This window comes from Microplitis demolitor, chromosome 2 (genome assembly GCF_026212275.2).
Source record: "Microplitis demolitor isolate Queensland-Clemson2020A chromosome 2, iyMicDemo2.1a, whole genome shotgun sequence".
Classification (NCBI taxonomy): Eukaryota; Metazoa; Arthropoda; class Insecta; order Hymenoptera; family Braconidae; genus Microplitis; species Microplitis demolitor.
The window spans coordinates 4819059-4840279 of record NC_068546.1 but is presented as its reverse complement, the minus strand read 5'-3'; the positions used below and the strand labels follow the sequence as shown (position 1 = coordinate 4840279).

General features: G+C 30.2%; 6 protein-coding genes and 2 long non-coding RNA genes across 11 annotated transcripts in view; 5 read left to right on the top strand and 3 right to left on the bottom strand.

Moving 5' to 3' along the window:
• The first annotated feature begins 6013 nt into the window (after nucleotides 1-6013).
• LOC103580188 (histone H1) lies at nucleotides 6014-6755 on the top strand. Its single transcript, XM_008561857.2, has one exon. It carries the CDS (start codon nucleotides 6062-6064, stop codon nucleotides 6719-6721), a length of 660 nt encoding a protein of 219 aa, XP_008560079.2. The 5' UTR covers nucleotides 6014-6061; the 3' UTR covers nucleotides 6722-6755.
• Nucleotides 6756-6822: 67 nt separating this feature from the next.
• Nucleotides 6823-8237, bottom strand: LOC103580191 (histone H4). Its single transcript, XM_014439740.2, has one exon. It carries the CDS (start codon nucleotides 8194-8196, stop codon nucleotides 7885-7887), a length of 312 nt encoding a protein of 103 aa, XP_014295226.1. The 5' UTR covers nucleotides 8197-8237; the 3' UTR covers nucleotides 6823-7884.
• Nucleotides 8238-8490: 253 nt separating this feature from the next.
• LOC103580190 (histone H3) lies at nucleotides 8491-9819 on the top strand. The gene has a single exon (XM_014439738.2). It carries the CDS (start codon nucleotides 8530-8532, stop codon nucleotides 8938-8940), a length of 411 nt encoding a protein of 136 aa, XP_014295224.1. The 5' UTR covers nucleotides 8491-8529; the 3' UTR covers nucleotides 8941-9819.
• A 472-nt stretch (nucleotides 9820-10291) lies between these two features.
• On the bottom strand, nucleotides 10292-11733 carry LOC103580189 (histone H2A). Its single transcript, XM_008561858.3, has one exon. It carries the CDS (start codon nucleotides 11696-11698, stop codon nucleotides 11321-11323), a length of 378 nt encoding a protein of 125 aa, XP_008560080.1. The 5' UTR covers nucleotides 11699-11733; the 3' UTR covers nucleotides 10292-11320.
• A 411-nt stretch (nucleotides 11734-12144) lies between these two features.
• Nucleotides 12145-12650, top strand: LOC103580193 (histone H2B). The gene has a single exon (XM_008561861.3). It carries the CDS (start codon nucleotides 12175-12177, stop codon nucleotides 12547-12549), a length of 375 nt encoding a protein of 124 aa, XP_008560083.3. The 5' UTR covers nucleotides 12145-12174; the 3' UTR covers nucleotides 12550-12650.
• Nucleotides 12651-13048: 398 nt separating this feature from the next.
• LOC128669014 (uncharacterized) lies at nucleotides 13049-14841 on the top strand. The gene is made up of 3 exons (XR_008404569.1): nucleotides 13049-13301; nucleotides 13422-13866; nucleotides 14063-14841. It is a non-coding gene; the product is annotated as an uncharacterized LOC128669014 (long non-coding RNA).
• Nucleotides 14842-16623: 1782 nt separating this feature from the next.
• LOC128669020 (uncharacterized) lies at nucleotides 16624-18688 on the bottom strand. 3 transcript variants are annotated; one of them, XR_008404577.1, is made up of 5 exons: nucleotides 18578-18688; nucleotides 18291-18463; nucleotides 18013-18189; nucleotides 17645-17916; nucleotides 16624-17571 (listed from the first exon to the last, which is right to left on the bottom strand). It is a non-coding gene; the product is annotated as an uncharacterized LOC128669020 (long non-coding RNA). The 3 variants fall into 3 exon arrangements; XR_008404576.1 differs by having other exon boundaries at nucleotides 16625-17145; nucleotides 17362-17571; nucleotides 18013-18463; XR_008404575.1 differs by having other exon boundaries at nucleotides 18013-18463.
• A 582-nt stretch (nucleotides 18689-19270) lies between these two features.
• LOC103580194 (ubiquitin carboxyl-terminal hydrolase 48) overlaps nucleotides 19271-21221 on the top strand; it is a 50799-nt gene continuing 48848 nt past the window's right edge. The window contains exons 1-3 of one of the 2 annotated variants that reach the window (XM_053743136.1): nucleotides 19271-19604; nucleotides 19689-19839; nucleotides 20999-21202. In XM_053743136.1, the coding sequence (XP_053599111.1) occupies nucleotides 19694-19839; nucleotides 20999-21202 (350 nt within the window). In that variant the 5' untranslated portion in view covers nucleotides 19271-19604; nucleotides 19689-19693. Of the gene's footprint in view, nucleotides 19612-19688; nucleotides 19840-20998; nucleotides 21203-21221 lie in introns of both variants that reach the window. The other variant, XM_053743137.1, reaches the window with a different exon arrangement.

Below are 21221 nucleotides of genomic sequence, written 5' to 3'. Positions count from 1 at the left end.
CATATAGCTTGTAATCTTAACTATCCCAAGTCTCACATTATTCCTGTAGTCTTTCACAATTTATCGGGTTACAAAGTACATCTTTTAATTAAAACTTTAGCTACATACCTTGAAGGCAACATAACTTTGCTGCCAATTAATAAAGAACGTTATGCATCCTTTACAAAATCAATTAAAAATACTTCCGTCATATTACGTTTTATAGACTCATTCAGATTTATGCCATCCAGCTTAGAAAAATTAGCTTCTTATCTTGGTGATGATGAAAAACAGATAACTAAACTTCACTACCCTGATTCTGAACAATTTAAATTAGTAACTCGTAAAGGTGCATTCCCGTATGAATATATTTCCAGTATCAGTAAACTAAATGACAAACAATTGCCTGATCAAGTCTTATTTTTCTCAAAATTATCCAAGGGTGGTATTTCCGATCAGAATTATACTTTCGCTCAGCTCATCCTGGATAAATTTAACATCACCACACTTGGAGAGTACTCAGATTTATATCTTAAAACTGACGTACTCCTCCTAGCAGATGTATTTGAGAATTTTAGACGAAGCTGCTTTACAACCTACAATTTAGATCCATTACATTACTACTCAGCTCCCGATCTATCCAATGATGCTATGCTCAAATACACTGGTGTAGAGCTTCAGGTTCTTACTGATCCTGAAATGGTGCTTTTTATTGAAAAAGGTATCAGAGGTGGGGTTTCTCAGTGTTCAAACCGGTATGCAGCTGCAAACAATCGGTACATGGGTAAAGACTTTGATCCAAATAAAACTGAATCTTACTTGATGTATTATAGTGTAAATAATTTGTATAGTGCAGCCATGAGAATGCCACTACCAACAGATTCATTTGAGTGGGTTGAAAATTTAGACAATGTACATGAGTTTTTAAATGATAATGATAATAATGTAGGATATATATTAGAAGTAGATTTAAGTTATCCAGAAGACTTGTATGAGCTTCACAAAGACTTGCCCTTGTGCCCTGAGCACTTTGCACCTCCAGGATCCAAAGTCTCAAAATTATCAACAACACTTTATAATAAACAAAACTACGTTATACATTATAAAAATTTACAACAATGTCTAGAATTAGGATTAAAATTAACAAAAATTCACAGAGTACTGAAATTTAAACAATCACCTTGGCTCAGATCATATATTGACAAAAATACAGATTGTAGAAAATTAGCGCAAAATGAATTTAAAAAAAATTTTTATAAATTGATGAACAACGCTATATTTGATAAGACTACGGATAATGTTAGAAAGCAAAAAGATGTACAGTTAAAAACTAAATGGGATGGTAGATTTGGTATCAAAGAGCTGATATGTAAACCAAATTTCCATAGTCTTACCATTGTCGATAAAGATATGGTGATTGTTGAATTCAAAAAAGTTAAAGTCTGCTTCAATAAACCAATTTATGTTGGTTTTAGTATTTTAGATTTATCTAAAGCGTTTATTTATGATTTCCATTACAATTATGTGAAAAAGAATTTTGAAAATGATGCGTCCAAGCTAATGTACATTGACACAGACAGTCTTATCTACCATTTCACAGTGCCAGACATTTATAAAATCATCAAAAGTGACATCTCCAAGTTCGACACCTCTGACTACCCAATTGACAATGTATATAATATGCCGTTAGTCAATAAACAAGTACTAGGGGTGATGAAGGATGTAAACAATGGACAAATTATGACTGAATTCGTTGGTCTTAGGGCAAAATTATACACATTTAAAAGATATCAAAACGAGAAAGCAAAAAAGTGTACAAAGGGAGTCGAGGGCCCTACTTTGAGAACGATCACGTTTGATGATTTAAAACAATGTCTTGAAAATCATATTACATTGACTAAGAATCAATACTTAGTTACATATAAAAAACATAATGTGACGACAATTGTTCAAAATAAAGTAGCTTTGAGCTGGGCTGATGATAAGCGTAATCTTATTGATGGTAGTCATGACACCCTACCTTGGGGTTATAAAAAAAATGAAATGATTATAGATGATGATGATAAAACAATAATTAAAAAAGAAAACTGATGTGAATAAAAAAATGTAAATATTATTTCTAAGTTTCTGTAATATTAGTTTTAAATTTTGTTAATAAAAAAAATTTTATATACAAGTGAAAATTTTGTTTTTATTTCCCGTACGAAAATAACATATATGTTCAAAATATATGTAAAAATATATGATAAATATCAGAAAATGTATGTTGCCAGTTTAACTATATTTTCTGATATATTTTTTTTTATATTAAAAAATATAATATTCATCATATACGAGTCCGTATATGTTTACGATAGATAAAATATATACGTCAATCATATACAAAAAATATATTTTTATCATGTATTCTTGTCATATATGAAAACTGTATTTCTATCATATATAAAAATATATATTTCTATCATACACGAAAATTATATTCTGATCATATATAAAAACATATATTTATATTGTGTATGAAAAAAAAAAGTTCTTATTCGTACACGCTAAAAATTTTATGGTAATGATTCTCATCGAGGATTTTTAATAGTTACCATGCTGTATAGTAATTTTAGAATTATATATAATAATGCTATTAAAAACCATCATATGATGCTAACTATTAATATCCCCGAATAATAATCACTCTCACCAATAATAGTAACCACTCACATCACAGATAGCCAACATTTATAATTTTCGGTAACAATGTTTACTATACCGCAATGGTAATAATTACCATCGCGTATATAAAAGTAACTTACCAGCTTTTTAATTATATCCTTAATTATATATATTATTATGTGATTATATATATATATATATATATATATATATATATATATATATATATTTATATATATATATATATATATATATAAATATAATCATCAAAATGCAGAAAATTTTTTCTTTATCTTAGTCTTTTTTTTTTCTTTAGTCTAATTTTGAATTTTATGACAATCATTCTCATCAGGGATGATAATACTTGCTATACAAAGTTGTAATGATTACGATCATGAGATAGCAGCTACTACCATCACACTCTATTGTGAACAATATCATCGAGTGATTGTAATATTTGTCATGGGATATGTTGATAGCTACTATTTTTGTGATAATGATTATTATAATAATTTAACACCCGAGATGGTAACTATTGCCATTGTGTATTTTAATTAATAACATACTATATTGTGAATCTTACAATAATTATGAGATTAATTGATATCACAAGAAAAAAATTAATTTTACCAGCATGAAATAGTAATCATTACCATAAAATCCTTAGCGTGTATGACAACCTCCAATTAAATTTGATCTAAATTTTAATATACTCTTTAAATTGCAGTTATAATTTTCTAAATTAGTTAATTTGATGCGAATCTATAATATACCTATATACATATACATACACCGAATAAAATATATGCTTAAATATAACAAAAAAAATGTATGGTTCCATATATGATATAAATTACCCATTAGGTATGTACAAATTTATATATAGCTTAATATAAAAAAACATATAAGTTACCTATATGGAATACATATATTTACTACTGTACATAATTTTATATTAAATCGGCCAAAATCTCTATGATTTTTAATAATATACAATATAATATATCATATATCTTTTTGTTGCAAACATATATGATTTTATATATTTTAACCATATATTGTTTTTTCATACGGGTTATTTGAATACAAGTTTACAACATAAGATTTACAGGTCGGATTTATCAACCCAGGTGTTGTAATAGCTGCCGAAGCTGAGCCACTTCACATACAATTGATTTCCACATTTTTTATGATTTTTCCAATTAGACAGATATCTAGATACTTGACTTCGCTGAATTCTTCAACATAAAACTCACTTTCAGTTGGTTGATCCTGATGGCCTACAAGTTTGTACGTGGTTGGATTTGTATTCTACATTGTCTTGATTGTAAAAATTTCTGTTGTCCACTTGAGTACATAGCCTTTTCTCAAATACATGCTTGAAACTTGCTTGAGCTTTGCCTCCAACTCTGAATTTGTTTTTTTTATGCGTGCTGCTGAGCTTAAAGAGGCTTGAAAATTTTATTCAACATTTTTTTTTCATTAGCAGCCGTCACATCAGCAAGTTTCATATTTAATGTCCGGTGTTTAGTATTATTATAAGTATCCATTGAGTCTTTGAGTATATATCGATCTATTTGTATGTACTATGAGCCGTGAATTGACGCCACATTTTATTGTTAAGTGTCCTGTTGAATCATTTACAAATGGAAGCTTTCAAGTTGGTGAATGTCGAGTGATTTGTCCATTAGCAACTCTGATTATGAGAAAGGGATTTATATTTTATATCAACAAGTTTCAACAAGTCATCTACTTTTCGTTCATAATTTCATAACACACGTGTAGTAGGATCACATGATTTTCTATCTCTAACTTAAATAATAGAGTTTATTATTATTTATTTATATTTATTTATTTATCTATATCTCATGTTATGCCGTAACAACTTAAATAATTATATACCTCTAAAATTACACGGAAAGAAAATTATGGGGATGGTTCCCATAATTTTGTGAAATTTTTTCCTATACCAGTATAGAAATTACGACTATAAATTATGGGAACAGTTCCTTAAATTATAGGAATGTTACCCATAATTATAGGAACTATTCCTATAATTATGGGAACGATACCCATAACATTGTAGGAATGGTTCCTCTAATTATAGGAATGCTTTCTACAATTTATAAGAAGACTTCCTATAATATTATTGGAATCATCCCCATAACATACAGGAACTATTCCTATAAGATTATAGTAATGGTTCCCATCATAACATGGGAACGATTCCCATAATATTATAGGAATGGTTCCCATCTTAGTATGGGAATCATTCCCATAATACAATCGGAATAGTTCCTATATCATTATGGGAATCATTCCTATAATATTATGAGAATGGTTCCCATACTATCATGAAAATATTAATTTAAAGAAAATTGTGGAAATCACTTCTACAATACACAAAAATATTATTAAATATAAATACAAAAATTCAAACACTGAAAAAAAGTTCATATTTGGCAAAAGCATAAAAATTTTTAACAAAAATTTTTTGTCAGCTCAGAACATTCAAGAAAATTAAAATTTTGAAAATGAAAATGTAAGTTTCGATAAAATCTCAAATTTTGAAATAATTTCTACACTATTTTGCAAAAAAAAAAATTTTTATGATATTATAGGGATGGTTCCCATAACATTATGGGAACTATTACCTTGATGCATAGGAAAACTTCTTATAATTTTCTTTCCGTGTATTTTTAAAAATTACTGTGTTTAAATTAAACCAAAGAATGGTATTAATTTAATCATTAATTTTTACATCGGTAATTAAATACAATAATTTATTTTTGTATAGTATATTTTTTGATTAAAAACGAAGGAAGTTATTTAGATATTTATAAATTTGTCTCTATACTAGGATCGGAATGAAAATGCGTGAAAACAAACCAACTCCGCTTGAGCAAGTGAAATATATGTAAATATATCTTTAACAATAACCCATTGTTCAGTGATTAAAAAAATTGATCTAGCTGCAATAAGCATCGAAGCGGCTTCAAAAATAAATTTTATGAAGATTAAATATTTACATAATTGTTTATTACAGTTATTGTTACAAGATCTATACCCCCGGAACTATAGAGTCTTTATAAAATGCTTGTTATATTTGATACTTTCAGGATTTTTAAAAAAATAATTTTGAAAAATTAATGATTAAATATTTTTCTAAGAGAATAAATGAATTTAAAAGATAGATTGAAAAGATATATTTAATAAACTGTAAATAAATATGAGATTTGAACACTGTTAAGTAAAATTTGATGTCATGATTCTGGCGAGAAATGAAGCAGTCTCTCTCCAAGGTCCGCTCGAAAGTGTGTAGTCAGCGCTTCGCCGAGGTGGCGCTATAATCTGCTTACGTCAGTGAACAGAAGCTATTCGTACGTTTTGATAATATTATTCGTTGAAATAAATCATCATGACTGAGACATCAGCAACACCAACTCCGGTCGAAGAGAAGGCACCTGCCAAAGTTGATTCGCCTAAAAAAGCAGCTGCTAAGAAACCAGCAACTAAAGCAACTCATCCAAGTGCTGCTGATATGGTCATTGCTGCCATCAAATCTCTTGGTGAACGTGGGGGATCATCTCTTCAGGCTATTAAGAAGTATATCGCTGCAACCTACAAGGTCGATATTGAAAAACAAGCACCGTTTATCAAGAAGTCTCTCCGAGCAGCTGTCATCAAGGGAACTCTCGTTCAGACCAAAGGAAAAGGTGCTTCTGGATCATTCAAACTCCCAGTTGAGAAAGCAGCATCTAAACCTAAAGCAGCAGTGAAGAAACCCGCCGCTGCTAAGAAACCTACAGCTGCCAAAAAACTGACAGCCAAGAAAGCAACTGGTGAAGCCAAGACTGTTAAGAAACCTGCATCACCTAAAAAGGCACCAGCTAAGAAATCTGAGGCGAAGAAACCGGCAGCTAAAGCTCCAGCCAAAACTAAAGCAGCCGCTTCTCCTAAAGCTAAGAAAGCTGCAAAGACTCCAACAGCCAAGCCCAAGTCACCTAAGCCAAAGAAAGTTGCAGCACCGAAAACAGCAAAAGCCCCAACCAAAAAAACCGTAGCAGCTAAGAAATAAATCCTTACTCCTACGTTCAGTAGGAATGCCTGAATATTATAATTCCTCACAATATATATATATATATATATATATATATATATATTTAAATTACAAAAAAACAAAACGGTCCTTTTCAGGACCAACCAAATTTTTTAAAACGTATCAAACTTTGAGATTATCATTTAACTTAATTATAACCTAAATTTTCCTGCTTTACTCTTACAAATAACTCACAACGACCCTAATTTACTTAAATTAATATCCAGTTCTACAAGACTGAGCAATACTTCCAATTGTGCCTTTATCCTGATTATCTTATAAAACGACTAATATGAGATTAGACAATGTAAGTATGTTTGACTGAACTAAGCTTATATTTAACTGTGAAAGCTTAAGCCGATAAACATAATTTATAGATACTCCAAATTATCACGTTTACGACGAATTCAGTCCGGCCAAAAACAGCTGATATGTATTCGTTGGTACATAAATAGAATGAAATTTAGTGCCAATAATTTGGCAGCACTGAAAAGGTTGACTAAGGTATTGATCGAAACAGCAGCATAATTAAACTAACTTGTGAAGAATCTAAACTCCAAATAATGTAATTCGAAAATATAAACGTATTGTTTTTAAAGTTTGTATGCATTGTTTAACATGATTTTGAACATTTATTTTGTCGTGAATTCTTCATGATGTTATAGCAAATTTTGCAAGTTTGGTATCGCGTATGAGAAGAATTCCATTTTATATGTTTATAAAGCCTTGTATAAATTTGTATTTCGTTGAATTTCGTATACAATGGGATTTACAATAATAACAAATAAAATATAATTGATAGTATAATAATGAATTTAACGAAATACGCAAATGTTTCTAAGAGCATTCTCGTAAGAGAACAAGTGTTTTAAAATATGATTTATAGAAGTAATATAGTATCACTATATTACTTCTATATTATGGGTTTTTCAACAAATAAGGTGATACCTTACTAGACTTATGGATTAAGAAATATAATTGAACCTTAATTTTATGACGTAGTTGTTTCTTAATTGAGGATAGGTGGTTTTACTGAAATTTAGTATGTAAAGCAAAACTTGAATAATTTCCAACGTATGAAAAATTTGGTGGCCCTGAAAAGGGCCGTTTTGTTTAATGAATTGCTGGGTCGAGTAATAAAATTAACCTCCAAAACCGTAAAGAGTACGGCCTTGACGTTTCAGAGCGTAGACAACATCCATGGCGGTGACTGTCTTACGTTTGGCGTGTTCAGTGTAGGTGACGGCGTCACGGATGACGTTTTCAAGGAAGACCTTGAGAACACCACGGGTCTCTTCATAGATCAGACCGGATATACGTTTGACTCCACCACGACGAGCCAGACGACGGATAGCTGGTTTAGTGATACCTTGGATGTTATCACGAAGAACCTTACGATGCCGCTTGGCTCCTCCTTTTCCCAATCCTTTTCCTCCCTTACCACGACCAGTCATGATTGCAAGTTAAAAACTTTTAATAAAATAAACACTGACACACTTTGACTGAGAATGCTCCAGGACCGATTTCGAGCCTCCTTATAAAGACATTCTTAGATTTACTCCCACCGCTCGGATTGGACGAATCAGAGTGGCGGTGCATTTTACTCCCACTCCCAGAAATAAACCAATCGAAGTGATGCTAAATTACCCCTTCCATCGAGAAAAAAACGAATTACGCGCCATCTGCTCTGCGAGTTGACAAAAAGGCGATTTTCAGCTCCGTAAACTCATTCTGCTCGAAGTTTTTGAACGTATTACTACGTTTGTTCGGAGATTAACTAGCATACTATGGCTCGTACTAAGCAAACTGCTCGTAAGTCAACTGGTGGAAAAGCTCCACGTAAACAACTGGCTACCAAGGCTGCCCGTAAAAGCGCGCCAGCCACCGGTGGAGTCAAGAAGCCACATCGTTACCGTCCTGGAACAGTCGCTCTCCGTGAGATCCGTCGTTACCAGAAAAGCACTGAGCTCCTCATCCGTAAATTACCATTCCAACGTCTGGTTCGTGAAATCGCTCAGGACTTCAAAACTGATCTCCGATTCCAGAGCTCAGCTGTGATGGCCCTCCAAGAAGCCAGCGAAGCCTACCTCGTTGGTCTTTTTGAAGACACCAACCTCTGTGCCATTCACGCCAAACGTGTTACCATCATGCCCAAGGACATCCAATTGGCTCGTCGTATCCGAGGAGAACGTGCTTAAGTTATTTTAACATCAAAAACCAATAAACCAAACGGCCCTTTTCAGGGCCATCAAATTTTTCATACGAAGAAAATTCACTCAGTAAATTATTTATTTTTTACAGATATTTAATTACATTTTATTTTAAATCACATTATCACAATACTAATCTAAAATTTATTGAATGTAGCATCCTACATATATTAATTCCATTTTTATGAATTTATTAATTTATAACATTCCTTAAACCTAGAAAGATTATAACAATACTGATAAATTCTTAGAATCAGAAATTATCAATACCACAGAAGAGTTTCGTATAAATACCAAAATTCAATGGTTCAAGTATACGGTGGAAGATTCCTCCATCAAAAGTTGAACAAATTTTTTAATTAGAAACAATATTTTTAAGAATTAAAATGAATGCATTCCATAAACTATACATTAAACTTGATAGTTGAAAAAAAATACAGATATCAATTTAAACCTTTAATTCATATTATACACGGAAAAAAAAGAACTTATGCTGCGACAGAAAAACCCCGTAACATTTAAAAGTTCAGTCTTATTGCAGCCACCGGAGTAGTCTTGAATTCGTAATAAGTATAATAATAGTCATACACTAAAAAATTTTCATGTAAACATGGTCTCCAAGAACTTTACACGGCCGTGTAGTGTGAAATAACGGCGTAAAGAATCCTGGGTGTAAGTTAACAATCCGTATAATTTTAACACAGTGTAATCTACTTTTTGTAGACTATTCCGTCTTACTCGTTATAAATGTGATCAATGAGCACATGCAAAAAAATGAATTATGAAGATTAGTGATTGATAACTAAAAATTTTGAATATGGTGACAATCGAATATTACTTCAAACAATAATTTCATGGTTTTATTGAATATATTATAATAATTTTCATTTAAATATTGAAATTCAAAGTTTATATGTAAATAAATCATGTTACAAGTAATAGAAATTACTGTTTGGTAGATAAAAAATGAAATTATAATAATTTAACGTTTCAGCTTCAACATTTGATGTTTGGAACATTTAAGTTTGTAGTAAAAAAGTAAAAAAACCTTCAGTATGATAAATAAAATTTTCAATGTCGAACAATTGATTTTATATACAACGGTATATAATTATTACTTGTGTTTGTAAGCTTTTAATGTATGTAAAAGAATTAACCTAAAGTATTACTGGTGCGCGGCTATATATGACAAGATGACGTATTTTATCATTTCAAACAATAAAATTTAAAGACTAAAAGTGACTATTTTTTTTTTCATATCAATATATTTTAGAGAATCATTCTTATACTTTTTCGCTTTCAATATTTTATTATTTATAAATTACTAGAGGTGGGTAGTTTCGGTCATGTATAGTTCCATGAATTATGTCTTTTGTCGGATACGTATCCGATCGTTCTTCAAAATTCACTTTAGTATACTCACTAGTTCTTTTCTGTCCGCCATTGCTATCATTACCAACAAGCAGTGAAGCAGCAGAATAATTTTTGATTGGTGATTTTTTATAGAATTTTGAGTTGCATACCAATCATAATTCATTCTCTATTTAGTATAAAAAATTTAGAGCGATCATAAAGCACCCTCAGTGCTTTCGCGCTTGAGGTGTGCAATAATATAGTTCGCCGTGAATGCGTCTCAAACACATAGGTCGCATAGCATAATGTTGTGTATACTGAAATGAGAATTACAAACATTAAATAGTTCCACGGATACGATTCCAGGAACTAGTTCCTTTTCGCTCCGGAAACGTTCCAGGTTTAATCCGGAATGTTCCCGGAACTACTCACCTCTATAAATTACTTTCTGTGATGCGAGGTTATTGTTCAAACAATAAAAATGAATTAAAAATCCGAATAAAACTTATCATTAATTTTTTTATGTGCAACAAATAAAGCTTAACATTTACACCTCATTAATCAGTAACCATATTAATTTTAGTTCGATGCTAAATAGTACTTTCAACATTTCAATAATTTTATGATCAATTTTCTTAACTCAAAATTATCATATATTACACATTTGTATGCTTGAACGTAAATGTAGCGACGTACAAGTCACAGAATAAGATAATTGAACTGCTCGGATTAATTTACATAGACTTTCTAGCATTGTAAAAAAAAAATCGATTTTGAAAAATAATAAATCAGAATGGTGCCATAACTATTGTATAAAATACTCAACCACACGTCTCAAATAAGAAAAGATTACTTATTGCAAGCTGATAAAGTTTTTGTGATCACCTCAAAACTAGAGAATTGTCTGACATTGAAGCTGGACGCCTCATTCGTGAACAAGAAAGTTTTTAACGTTTTGAAAAATTTGGTGGCCCTGAGAAGGGCCGTTTTGTTTATTAGGAAAGTGGATAGTAATTTAGGAACTGCTTTTTTCGGTCTTCTTGGGCAATAAGACAGCTTGGATGTTGGGCAGAACTCCACCTTGAGCAATGGTAACTCCAGAAAGAAGTTTGTTCAACTCTTCATCGTTACGGATGGCCAGCTGGAGATGACGTGGGATGATACGAGTCTTCTTGTTGTCACGAGCAGCGTTACCTGCTAACTCGAGTACTTCAGCAGCAAGGTATTCCATGACAGCTGCCAAGTACACTGGAGCACCAGCTCCAACACGTTCTGCGTAGTTGCCTTTGCGCAACATACGATGAATACGACCCACTGGGAACTGGAGACCAGCACGACTTGAACGAGTCTTTGACTTTCCCTTTACTTTGCCTCCTTTACCGCGACCAGACATAGTTTTAAATTAGAGTGAACGACACGTAATATACTTAAGAGCGTCAGAGACGAATTGTGCATTTCGAACTTAAAGGCTCTGTATTTGCCAAGTTTACGTCGGTTACTGCGAGCCAGTCACAGTGTAGGAATTATCCCCTCCAGTAATACTGCTTTTCAATTCGATCGCAGGTTCCGATGCTACTAATATTGTTATTATTTTTTATCGGTTACTGCAAGCCACTCACCATCTGGGAAAAACCCCCCTCTACAAATATGACGATTTCGTTGGATTACAGATACCATAAAGATTACTATTGTTATTATTCTTTTTCGGTACCTGCGATCCAATAGGATTTCGTGTATCCCCATCACCCGAAAGTACGCAATATCATTGGTCCGACTATACCAATACGTCAGCTATTAAAACAGAAACGAAAGGTTGGCCAATTCACATTTTGACTCGAGTCTCCTACTAGTTTTCATTACATTACCGTTATGCCTCCTAAAACAAGTGGTAAAGCTGTGAAAAAGTCGGGCAAGGCCCAGAAGAACATTACCAAGTCCGACAAAAAAGGACGCAAGAAGAAGCGTAAGGAAAGTTACGCCATCTACATCTACAAAGTGTTGAAACAAGTTCATCCTGACACTGGAGTTTCCAGTAAAGCCATGAGCATCATGAACAGTTTCGTCAACGACATCTTCGAACGTATTGCGGCTGAAGCTTCCAGACTTGCGCATTACAACAAGCGTTCTACCATCACTTCCCGGGAAATTCAAACTGCAGTACGTCTACTATTACCCGGTGAATTGGCCAAGCACGCAGTCAGTGAAGGAACCAAAGCTGTCACCAAATACACTAGCTCCAAGTAAACCTTCCAATCCCTCAATAAACCAAACGGCCCTTTTCAGGGCCACCAAATTTTTCAAAACGTATCAATACTTATCAAGTTACACATATCCGATTATCAACACGTTCAAAAACTTATATTCGACAAAAAGAAAAATAATTTAATATTAAAAATTCAAAATTCATAATTACAATATACTATTTCAGTGGATTGATGAATTACCCTTCCTTGGGTTCATTGGTTTATAAAAAATAAGCCACGCCTATTTAAGATCTACTTGGAATAATTTCCTACCCCCGAGACCGGAACTTTATAGAGAGTTTACTGTAAAAATTAATCAAAATTTTATATTTATTTCATTTACACATCAACAATATTATGAAAATATGAAATATCCGATTACTTATAAAAATTAAATATTTAATCAATAGATGGTGCCACAATTGGTTTAAATGTGGATTCAAAGGGTAATACACAATAAATTAAACACTAAGTGATGACAGTTATAGTTATATATTTAATTAGTGGCTTACACGATTAATAAATACTTTATTATTAAATAAACTTTTAGCGAAAACTTTTGTAGCCACAGCTGTAGGCGTGTAGAGCGTCTCTATCTATTGGAAAAAATAAACTAAGTTTTACGAATGTTTTTGTATCTTACCACCAGTAATCGCGTGGCGCTACCATTAAATTCCATCAACAATACAATAATATTGAAAACAACAATGACTGGAAAATGACGTCAACGAGTACTACAGTGGTTGTATTTAGGTAATTATAATTTTTCTTTTTTAAATGTCATTAAATTTGAATCCTGACTTTGTCAGTCTTTTATTAAAATTGAATATAATACAAATAAAATATTTATTCTCCGATGTCCTTTACTTTCAGTATCATGTATGAGTAGAGTAATTTGACTGCTTAAGGGATAGTTTGGAGCGCCACACAGTAAAGCACTTGGTGCACATTTACATAATTCCAGTACAAATTCAACAAATAATTCAAAACAGTATAAATTGTTCAGTATGCTATTTAATCCTAATGTTTTTTTAAAACTTGTAAATATTTAATTAAACTTAATTTTAAGTTATTAATTACATTTTTGGGGATTGGTATGATGTAAAAAAAATTTTTTTTTTTTAATAATGAATTACGAAAGCAAATAATAGCAATAGAAAAGGTTCAACATTAACAAAATCTGAAAAATTATAACATAAACAAAGTCTTGTGTTTGATTATAATTTAAACGGTTCATTGGGACACTTGTTAGCGTCAACGGTATCATCAATTCCAAGTAGTTCATTTTACCCAAATGATACTGTTGAATCAGTAGTAGGTGAGTAATTATTACATTTATTTATTTATGTATTTATTGAGAGACTGGTTCAATGACCATGACGATATTGTACTCTACTCTCATCCATCAATGTCACCGGATTTGAATCCCATAGAAAATATATGGGGTAAAAAAAAATTAATTATATAATTTTTAAACATAAAAAAATGAAAATTATAGAAAATCTCTTATTTAGGTTTAATGGACCAAAAATAGAGTCCAGCACAGCGGTCAAAAACAGTAATTGAGCCGAATAATTACACAGAACAGCTGTGGGATGAACTGAAGGATCGGCCAGACTTTTGCCGAAATATAGTTAACTCAATGAATAAACGTATGCAAGAAGTTATAGAAAAAGACGGTTATTGGACTAAATATTAATTAATAATTTTATTGTATATATATATATATATACATATATATATATATATGTATAGAAGTATACATAAATATATAGATAATACATCATACATTAATAAATCTGCAGATACAAAACATTTTTTTTTTTGAATTGTACAATCGCCGACAATAATTCGCCCCGGGTTGTGTTGCCCCCGGCTTGATGAACTTTTCTATTTCAGTACATCTCTTTCAAAACAACAGTAATAAAAATATTTGTATAAAAGATACTTCTAGTATAAAATTAGTTTTTTATTTGATAAATCCATTCTAAATTTAATATCTCTAGGATAATCTATTTATTAAAACAAGACACAATTTAAATTTCTGTTAAATAAATTATCTGTAAAATTAAACAAATGTATGAAAATAATGTGGAAAAAATAAATTTCAATTTTTTTATATTTCGATTTTATTCATTAATGAAAAAGAGAAAATCTCTATTGATTAACTAATGAATAAAATGTTTGCTGTCATGAAGTCATCTGTATGGTGAAAATATGAGTAAAAATTATTGTCTATATTAAATTGTTCTATTGTGAAAAAAATTATATTATGCAAAAATAATATTATCTGATAAATCTACTCATGCACTACAGTATTTTATAAGGTTAGTAAAATAAAATTTATGAATATTAAATTAATTAAATATAAATAGCTTAATTCGATGTGAAATAAATAATTCGTAAGTTCGAACTATTCCGGTACTCTTAATGCGCAGTTATATACTATCATAGGAGTGGGTGGGGCAAAGTGGGTCCTCTAAAATTTTGAGTTCCCCGAATGATTTGGTGGTAAAATGGGTCCCCAAACGCTTAGGGACCCACTTTGCCCCACCCTCCCCTATATGATAGCTATCTATTTTTACATTATCTATTTATATACGATCTTATATATCATATCTGTCCATATATGGGCCTATATGGTCATACATAGACGTACAGATTTTTAAAATAACTTTGAGTACTACAATTACAATTACTAAAGCGGCGTGAGATCATTCATAAATCTAGCTTTTTTTCTCTGAACCGAAAATTTCGAATTCCATAATGGATTCAATTATTGCATATCTGGTTATCTCTGAGTTGTCAAAATAATTAAAAAAAATATTTTTTTTTTTAACTTAGTTAAAACTTTTATGCATAGTCATATCAAGTCATGTGGTCATATCAAGCTATGTATGGTTATACATGGCCATGTCTGGCCAATTTATATACATGGCCACAAATGGAGCATTCATATATGTCCACGTATGATTAATTTTTATCAGGACTGTGCAATAAAAAGTGAAAAAATGTTTCTGAGCGAGTGAAATTGTCGGAAAGTATGAAATGATTTAATAGTAAAGCACCTTAAACGTTTTCAGACTTGAGGTGTGCAATATTTTTTTCGCGTTATTAAAAATTTGTTCATCAAACAATAATCATCACCTATCAGCAGTGAAGGATATTCTAATTCAAGTATTTTTTTTTTCTGATGTCATCGACTGAGATCAAGACAACACTAAGACAACGGAAAGGATTTACTATCAGATTTAGTCAGTTTGCTCGTGGAATAGTATTATTTTTTTTGATTATTTTCTAATTAAATCCGATGAAAACTTTTCTATCAGAATCAATCAAAAAAGTAATATTAATATTTAAATTTCAATCGGATTTGATTGGAGCATTAAATCAGAAAATGTAGTACAGATCATTATTTTCAATCGAAATTATTAAAAAAATGTTTTTAATTATTTAAATCAAATTTCAACGCGATGGAACGTATTTGAATTTTTTTTATTGAATTTTCTCGTCGAAACTGAAAAGCTGCGCCACGTGGTGAGCGAATTAAGATCTTGTAGATACAGTTTTTTTGTGATATTATTTTTTTACGATAGAGATGTTCCGAAACAGAATTTTAATTTAATTGAAAAATTTTTAGTAGACTCAAGCATGATACGAGATTATGCATAATTGAGATAATATAATAGACATTTATTTTAATACATAATTTCCAATTACTGAAATTTATTTGCTCATAGTTATAATTTTATATAAATATTATTTTAATGACATATTCCAAACGAGTCGTTCCATAATACAGTTGTATGACAATGATGATTTTTCTATAGAGAAATTTTTTATTAATAATACCTACCAATCGTTAAATAATTAATAGAGATCAATAAAAGTAAATAAATCAAATAGCAGAATTCATTTAATATTCATAAATTTTATTTTACTAACCTTATAAAATACTGTAGTGCATGAGTAGATTTATCAGATAATATTATTTTTGCATAATATAATTTTTTTCACAATAGAACAATTTAATATAGACAATAATTTTTACTCATATTTTCACCATACAGATGACTTCATGACAGCAAACATTTTATTCATTAGTTAATCAATAGAGATTTTCTCTTTTTCATTAATGAATAAAATCGAAATATAAAAAAATTGAAATTTATTTTTTCCACATTATTTTCATACATTTGTTTAATTTTACAGATAATTTATTTAACAGAAATTTAAATTGTGTCTTGTTTTAATAAATAGATTATCCTAGAGATATTAAATTTAGAATGAATTTATCAAATAAAAAACTAATTTTATACTAGAAGTATCTTTTATACAAATATTTTTATTACTGTTGTTTTGAAAGAGATGTACTGAAATAGAAAAGTTCATCAAGCCGGGGGCAACACAACCCGGGGCGAATTATTATCGGCGATTGTAGTTCGTAAATCATTTATAAATTACAGTAGTACATTTAGATGTAGGCAGATATAATAGTAATACAAAATAGATTCTGAAGAAAAAGAGAGCGCGAGCAAATACAGATCGTTATCAAACATGGAAACTTTTTTTTTAATGTAGGGCAAAATGGGTTTCCCTAAAAAAATGAAAACTTTGAATAATTCGAGATAAGTTTTAATTAATTTATTGGATTAATAATGTTTGAGTAGCCTGTAATGTCCCATCATGTCCAGATAATTTTTTATGAAGTTAAAAAAAAAAAGTAAAAACAATTCATGAGGCTCATTCCGAGCATTTTTCTGTATAAAATGAATGTATGTATTTATTAATGACAATGTAAGTATAGATTTACCTCTGACAGTGATCCAGAATTGCTAGGGCTTATTGAAAATGCATTATCAAGTGGAGATGCTCCTAATGGTTGTGTGCGCGATGGCGATAATTGATTTGCAAAATTAAATAGACTACTATTGAAACCGATGACTTTTGATGTCAGGCTACTTAATTGAGATATATGATTAAAAAATGGATCTGATACTGAATGACTTAAAAATGGTATCGGCTGTAATAAAATAATGAAAAATTATTTTTAAATTCATAAAAATTATTTAGTAAATTAAAAAAATAAAACTTACAGATTCAATTGGATCTTGATGGGAAAATCTTGATCCAGTTAAAAATCTAGTGGATTGTAAATGCTACAGTGGACTGGACGTAGAAGATAAAAAATTAGATAAAACCGAGTGCTCACCCATACCGGGAATATTAACTGGCGCAGAACTACCGAGTAATCCAGAGCTCGCGAGACCTGAAGATATTGAATTGCATTTTGGAGAGCTGGAGTCTCGGTGTATTGAGTCTACTAGACATAATTGGTTGTCTAAATGCAATTGGTCTAATGCGTTACCTAAAATCAAAATTACAAATAACAAATCGTTAATTGCAAATTCTTGTGTCTCGAATATTATCAATAAATAAATAAATAAATATAATAATTACTCACCTACTACTGATTCAACAGTATCATTTGGGTTAAATGAACTACTTGGAATTGATGATACCGTTGACGCTAACGAGTGTCCCAATGAACCGTTTAAATTATAATCAAACACAAGACTTTGTTTATGTTATAATTTTTCAGATTTTGTTAATGTTGAACCTTTTCTATTGCTATTATTTGCTTTCGTAATTCATTATTAAAAAAAAAAAAATTTTTTTACATCATATCAATCCCCAAAAATGTAATTAATAACTTAAAATTAAGTTTAATTAAATATTTACAAGTTTTAAAAAAACATTAGGATTAAATAGCATACTGAACAATTTATACTGTTTTGAATTATTTGTTGAATTTGTACTGGAATTATGTAAATGTGCACCAAGTGCTTTACTGTGTGCCGCTCCGAACTATCCCTTAAGCAGTCAAATTTCTCTACTCATACATGATACTGAAACTAAAGGACATCGGAGAATAAATATTTTATTTGTATTATATTCAATTTTAATAAAAGACTGACAAAGTCAGGATTCAAATTTAATGACATTTAAAAAAGAAAAATTATAATTACCTAAATACAACCACTGTAGTACTCGTTGACGTCATTTTCCAGTCATTGTTGTTTTCAATATTATTTTCATTATTATTGTATTGTTGATGGAATTTAATGGTAGCGCCACGCGATTACTGATGGTAAGATACAAAAACATTCGTAAAACTTAATTTATTTTTTCCAATAGAGAAATGTTGAAACTGGCTTTGGTCAACATAGAAAATTTTTAAAATAGAAAAATTTTTTCATAGAGATGTTTTGTCATAGAGATATGCAGAATAGAGAAATATTAAAGAGAATTGTATAGTTATGGAGAAATTTCATAATATAAATATTTTAACACCTAATTCTATCATATTATAGTAAATTTTGTAGAGACTTAATTTTCATAGAGATATATAGTATCGAGATATTTTGAACATGAATTATTTTAGCATATATTTATATTTAATAGAATAAATTTACACAGAGATAATTTTACATAAAGTTATTTTGCAACATAAATATATTTAATATTGATATTTTCGCACAGAAATATATTTAAGAGAGATGTATATTGGTAGAATACTAAAAGTAGAAAAGTAAAAAGTACGCTTGTAACCAGGTACGGTATGAATACATGGCGCTTGTATATATATATATATATCTACTACTTTCGTTTCATATAAATTCCCCTGCAACGTGAATTCCACTTACGGACGTTTCTGGCAGCCGGAAAAATAAAAATAAAAAATGAGTTTGCGCGTGTCCTGGCAAAAGTTTAGTGGCCTTCTATAAAATAAAATCATAATAACGTTTAAAGACAATAGTAATTAAATAATAAATTAAAAAAAGTTAATATTTAAATTTAAAATAACCAGTATAAATTTAAAAAATACTTGATTACTCAGTAATAGTAAATAAAAATTTAAATGTCAATTATTTAAGTCAACATAACCTCAATCAACAAACCGCCATTTTTTTTACCCGAAAAAAAGTTAATAACTTTTTGGTAATTAGCTTATGAAGAATAAGTTTATTAATACAACTGCCAGTTAATTGTTAGGTGAGTTGTAAGTTTTTTCAGTGGGTGACGTTTCTTATTTTTGAATGTCATTTAAATAAATGAATTATTTATTTTTTTTAAAAGATAAAATGCCAAATCGCGCGTATCCCAAGAGAGCTGATGTTGCTGAAAAAGAAGCTTGGTCTTGGTCTGAATCTGTGTCTCCAGATAATATAACTAATGAACACTTAGACCTAGCGTACAGAGTTTCATTAAATATTTGTAAGAATTGCAAGTGAGTTTTTTCAAATTTTATTTTACTTTTTTTTAGTTACCAGATTATTTTTTTTAAATTCAAATGTTTTGTTTTTTTTGTTGTGAATTTTATTTTGAATGATGTTTGGAAATTCGAATTTTGAATTTATGACAGAGAAGTTGTGTAGAAATAATTAATTTGGAAAGGAAATTAATTTAATTTGAAATATGGGAATATTTAGGCGGGTATTTTAAAAATTTTTTATTGATGTAGAAAATTTTGAATTTATGGTAAATGTCAATGAGACCTTTTTTGTAGAGAATTTGATTTCCTACAAAATTGTAAGAGAGTATTTTTACTTAATTTTCATTATTTGAGCGGGAATTTTAATTTCAAGTTCATCAACTACAAAAATTCTGGTTTGTAAATTCTATCCGTATTAAAAATTAAAAATAATTTCCAAACTATCGATGTTATCTAAAATGTCAATAAGACCTTTTTTGTAGAGAATTTAATTCTCTACAAAATTGTAAGAGAGTATTTTTACTTAATTTTCATTATTTGAGCGGGAATTTTAATTTCAAGTTCATCAACTACAAAAATTCTGGTTTGTAAATTCTATCCGTATTAAAAATTAAAAATAATTTCCAAACTATCGATTTCATCTAAAATGTCAATAAAACCTTTTTTTGTAAAGTATTTAATTCTCTACAAAATTGTAAGAGAGTATTTTTACTTAATTTTTATTATTTGAGCGGGAATTTTAATTTTAAGTTCATCAACTACAAAAATTCTGGTTTGTAAATTCTGTTCGTACTAAAAATTAAAAATTATTTCCAAACTATCGATTTTATCTAAAATGTCAAAGAGACCTTTTTTGTAGAGAATAAAATTCTCTACAAAATTTGACTTATTCATTTTTATCATATGTCCAATAATTACGTCATAATATTCAAATCTTACCAAAACGTCAGTCAGTAAAAACATCTGTCATTCTTAGAATGAAAATTCCAGCCCAACTATCAAATTTCGTCAAAAATTTGTAAGGACCTTTTTCATAGAGCGTAAAATTTCCTACATAACTGTCCCTCAGCACTATCACCCTATCTCCAACCATTGAGCCACAATAATCATCCAAAGTTAAAAATACCCCGAGATTCATGTTCTGCAATAATTAATTAATTAAATTTATTTCCAGGCGTAACTGCAGTTATAACCCACGATGTCTCGTAGGACTAGGCGAAGAAAAATACTTGAAATCCCAGCCTATCGAGTCAGCGTCTCTCGAAAGTTCACTAGCAGAGCTCCGGGACCCGACACAGTACGTCGGTTTAAAAAATTTAGGCGCCACATGTTACGTAAACAGTCTCATCCAAGTCTGGTTCCACAACGAAGACATGAGGTAAGCTCCCCTATCACCA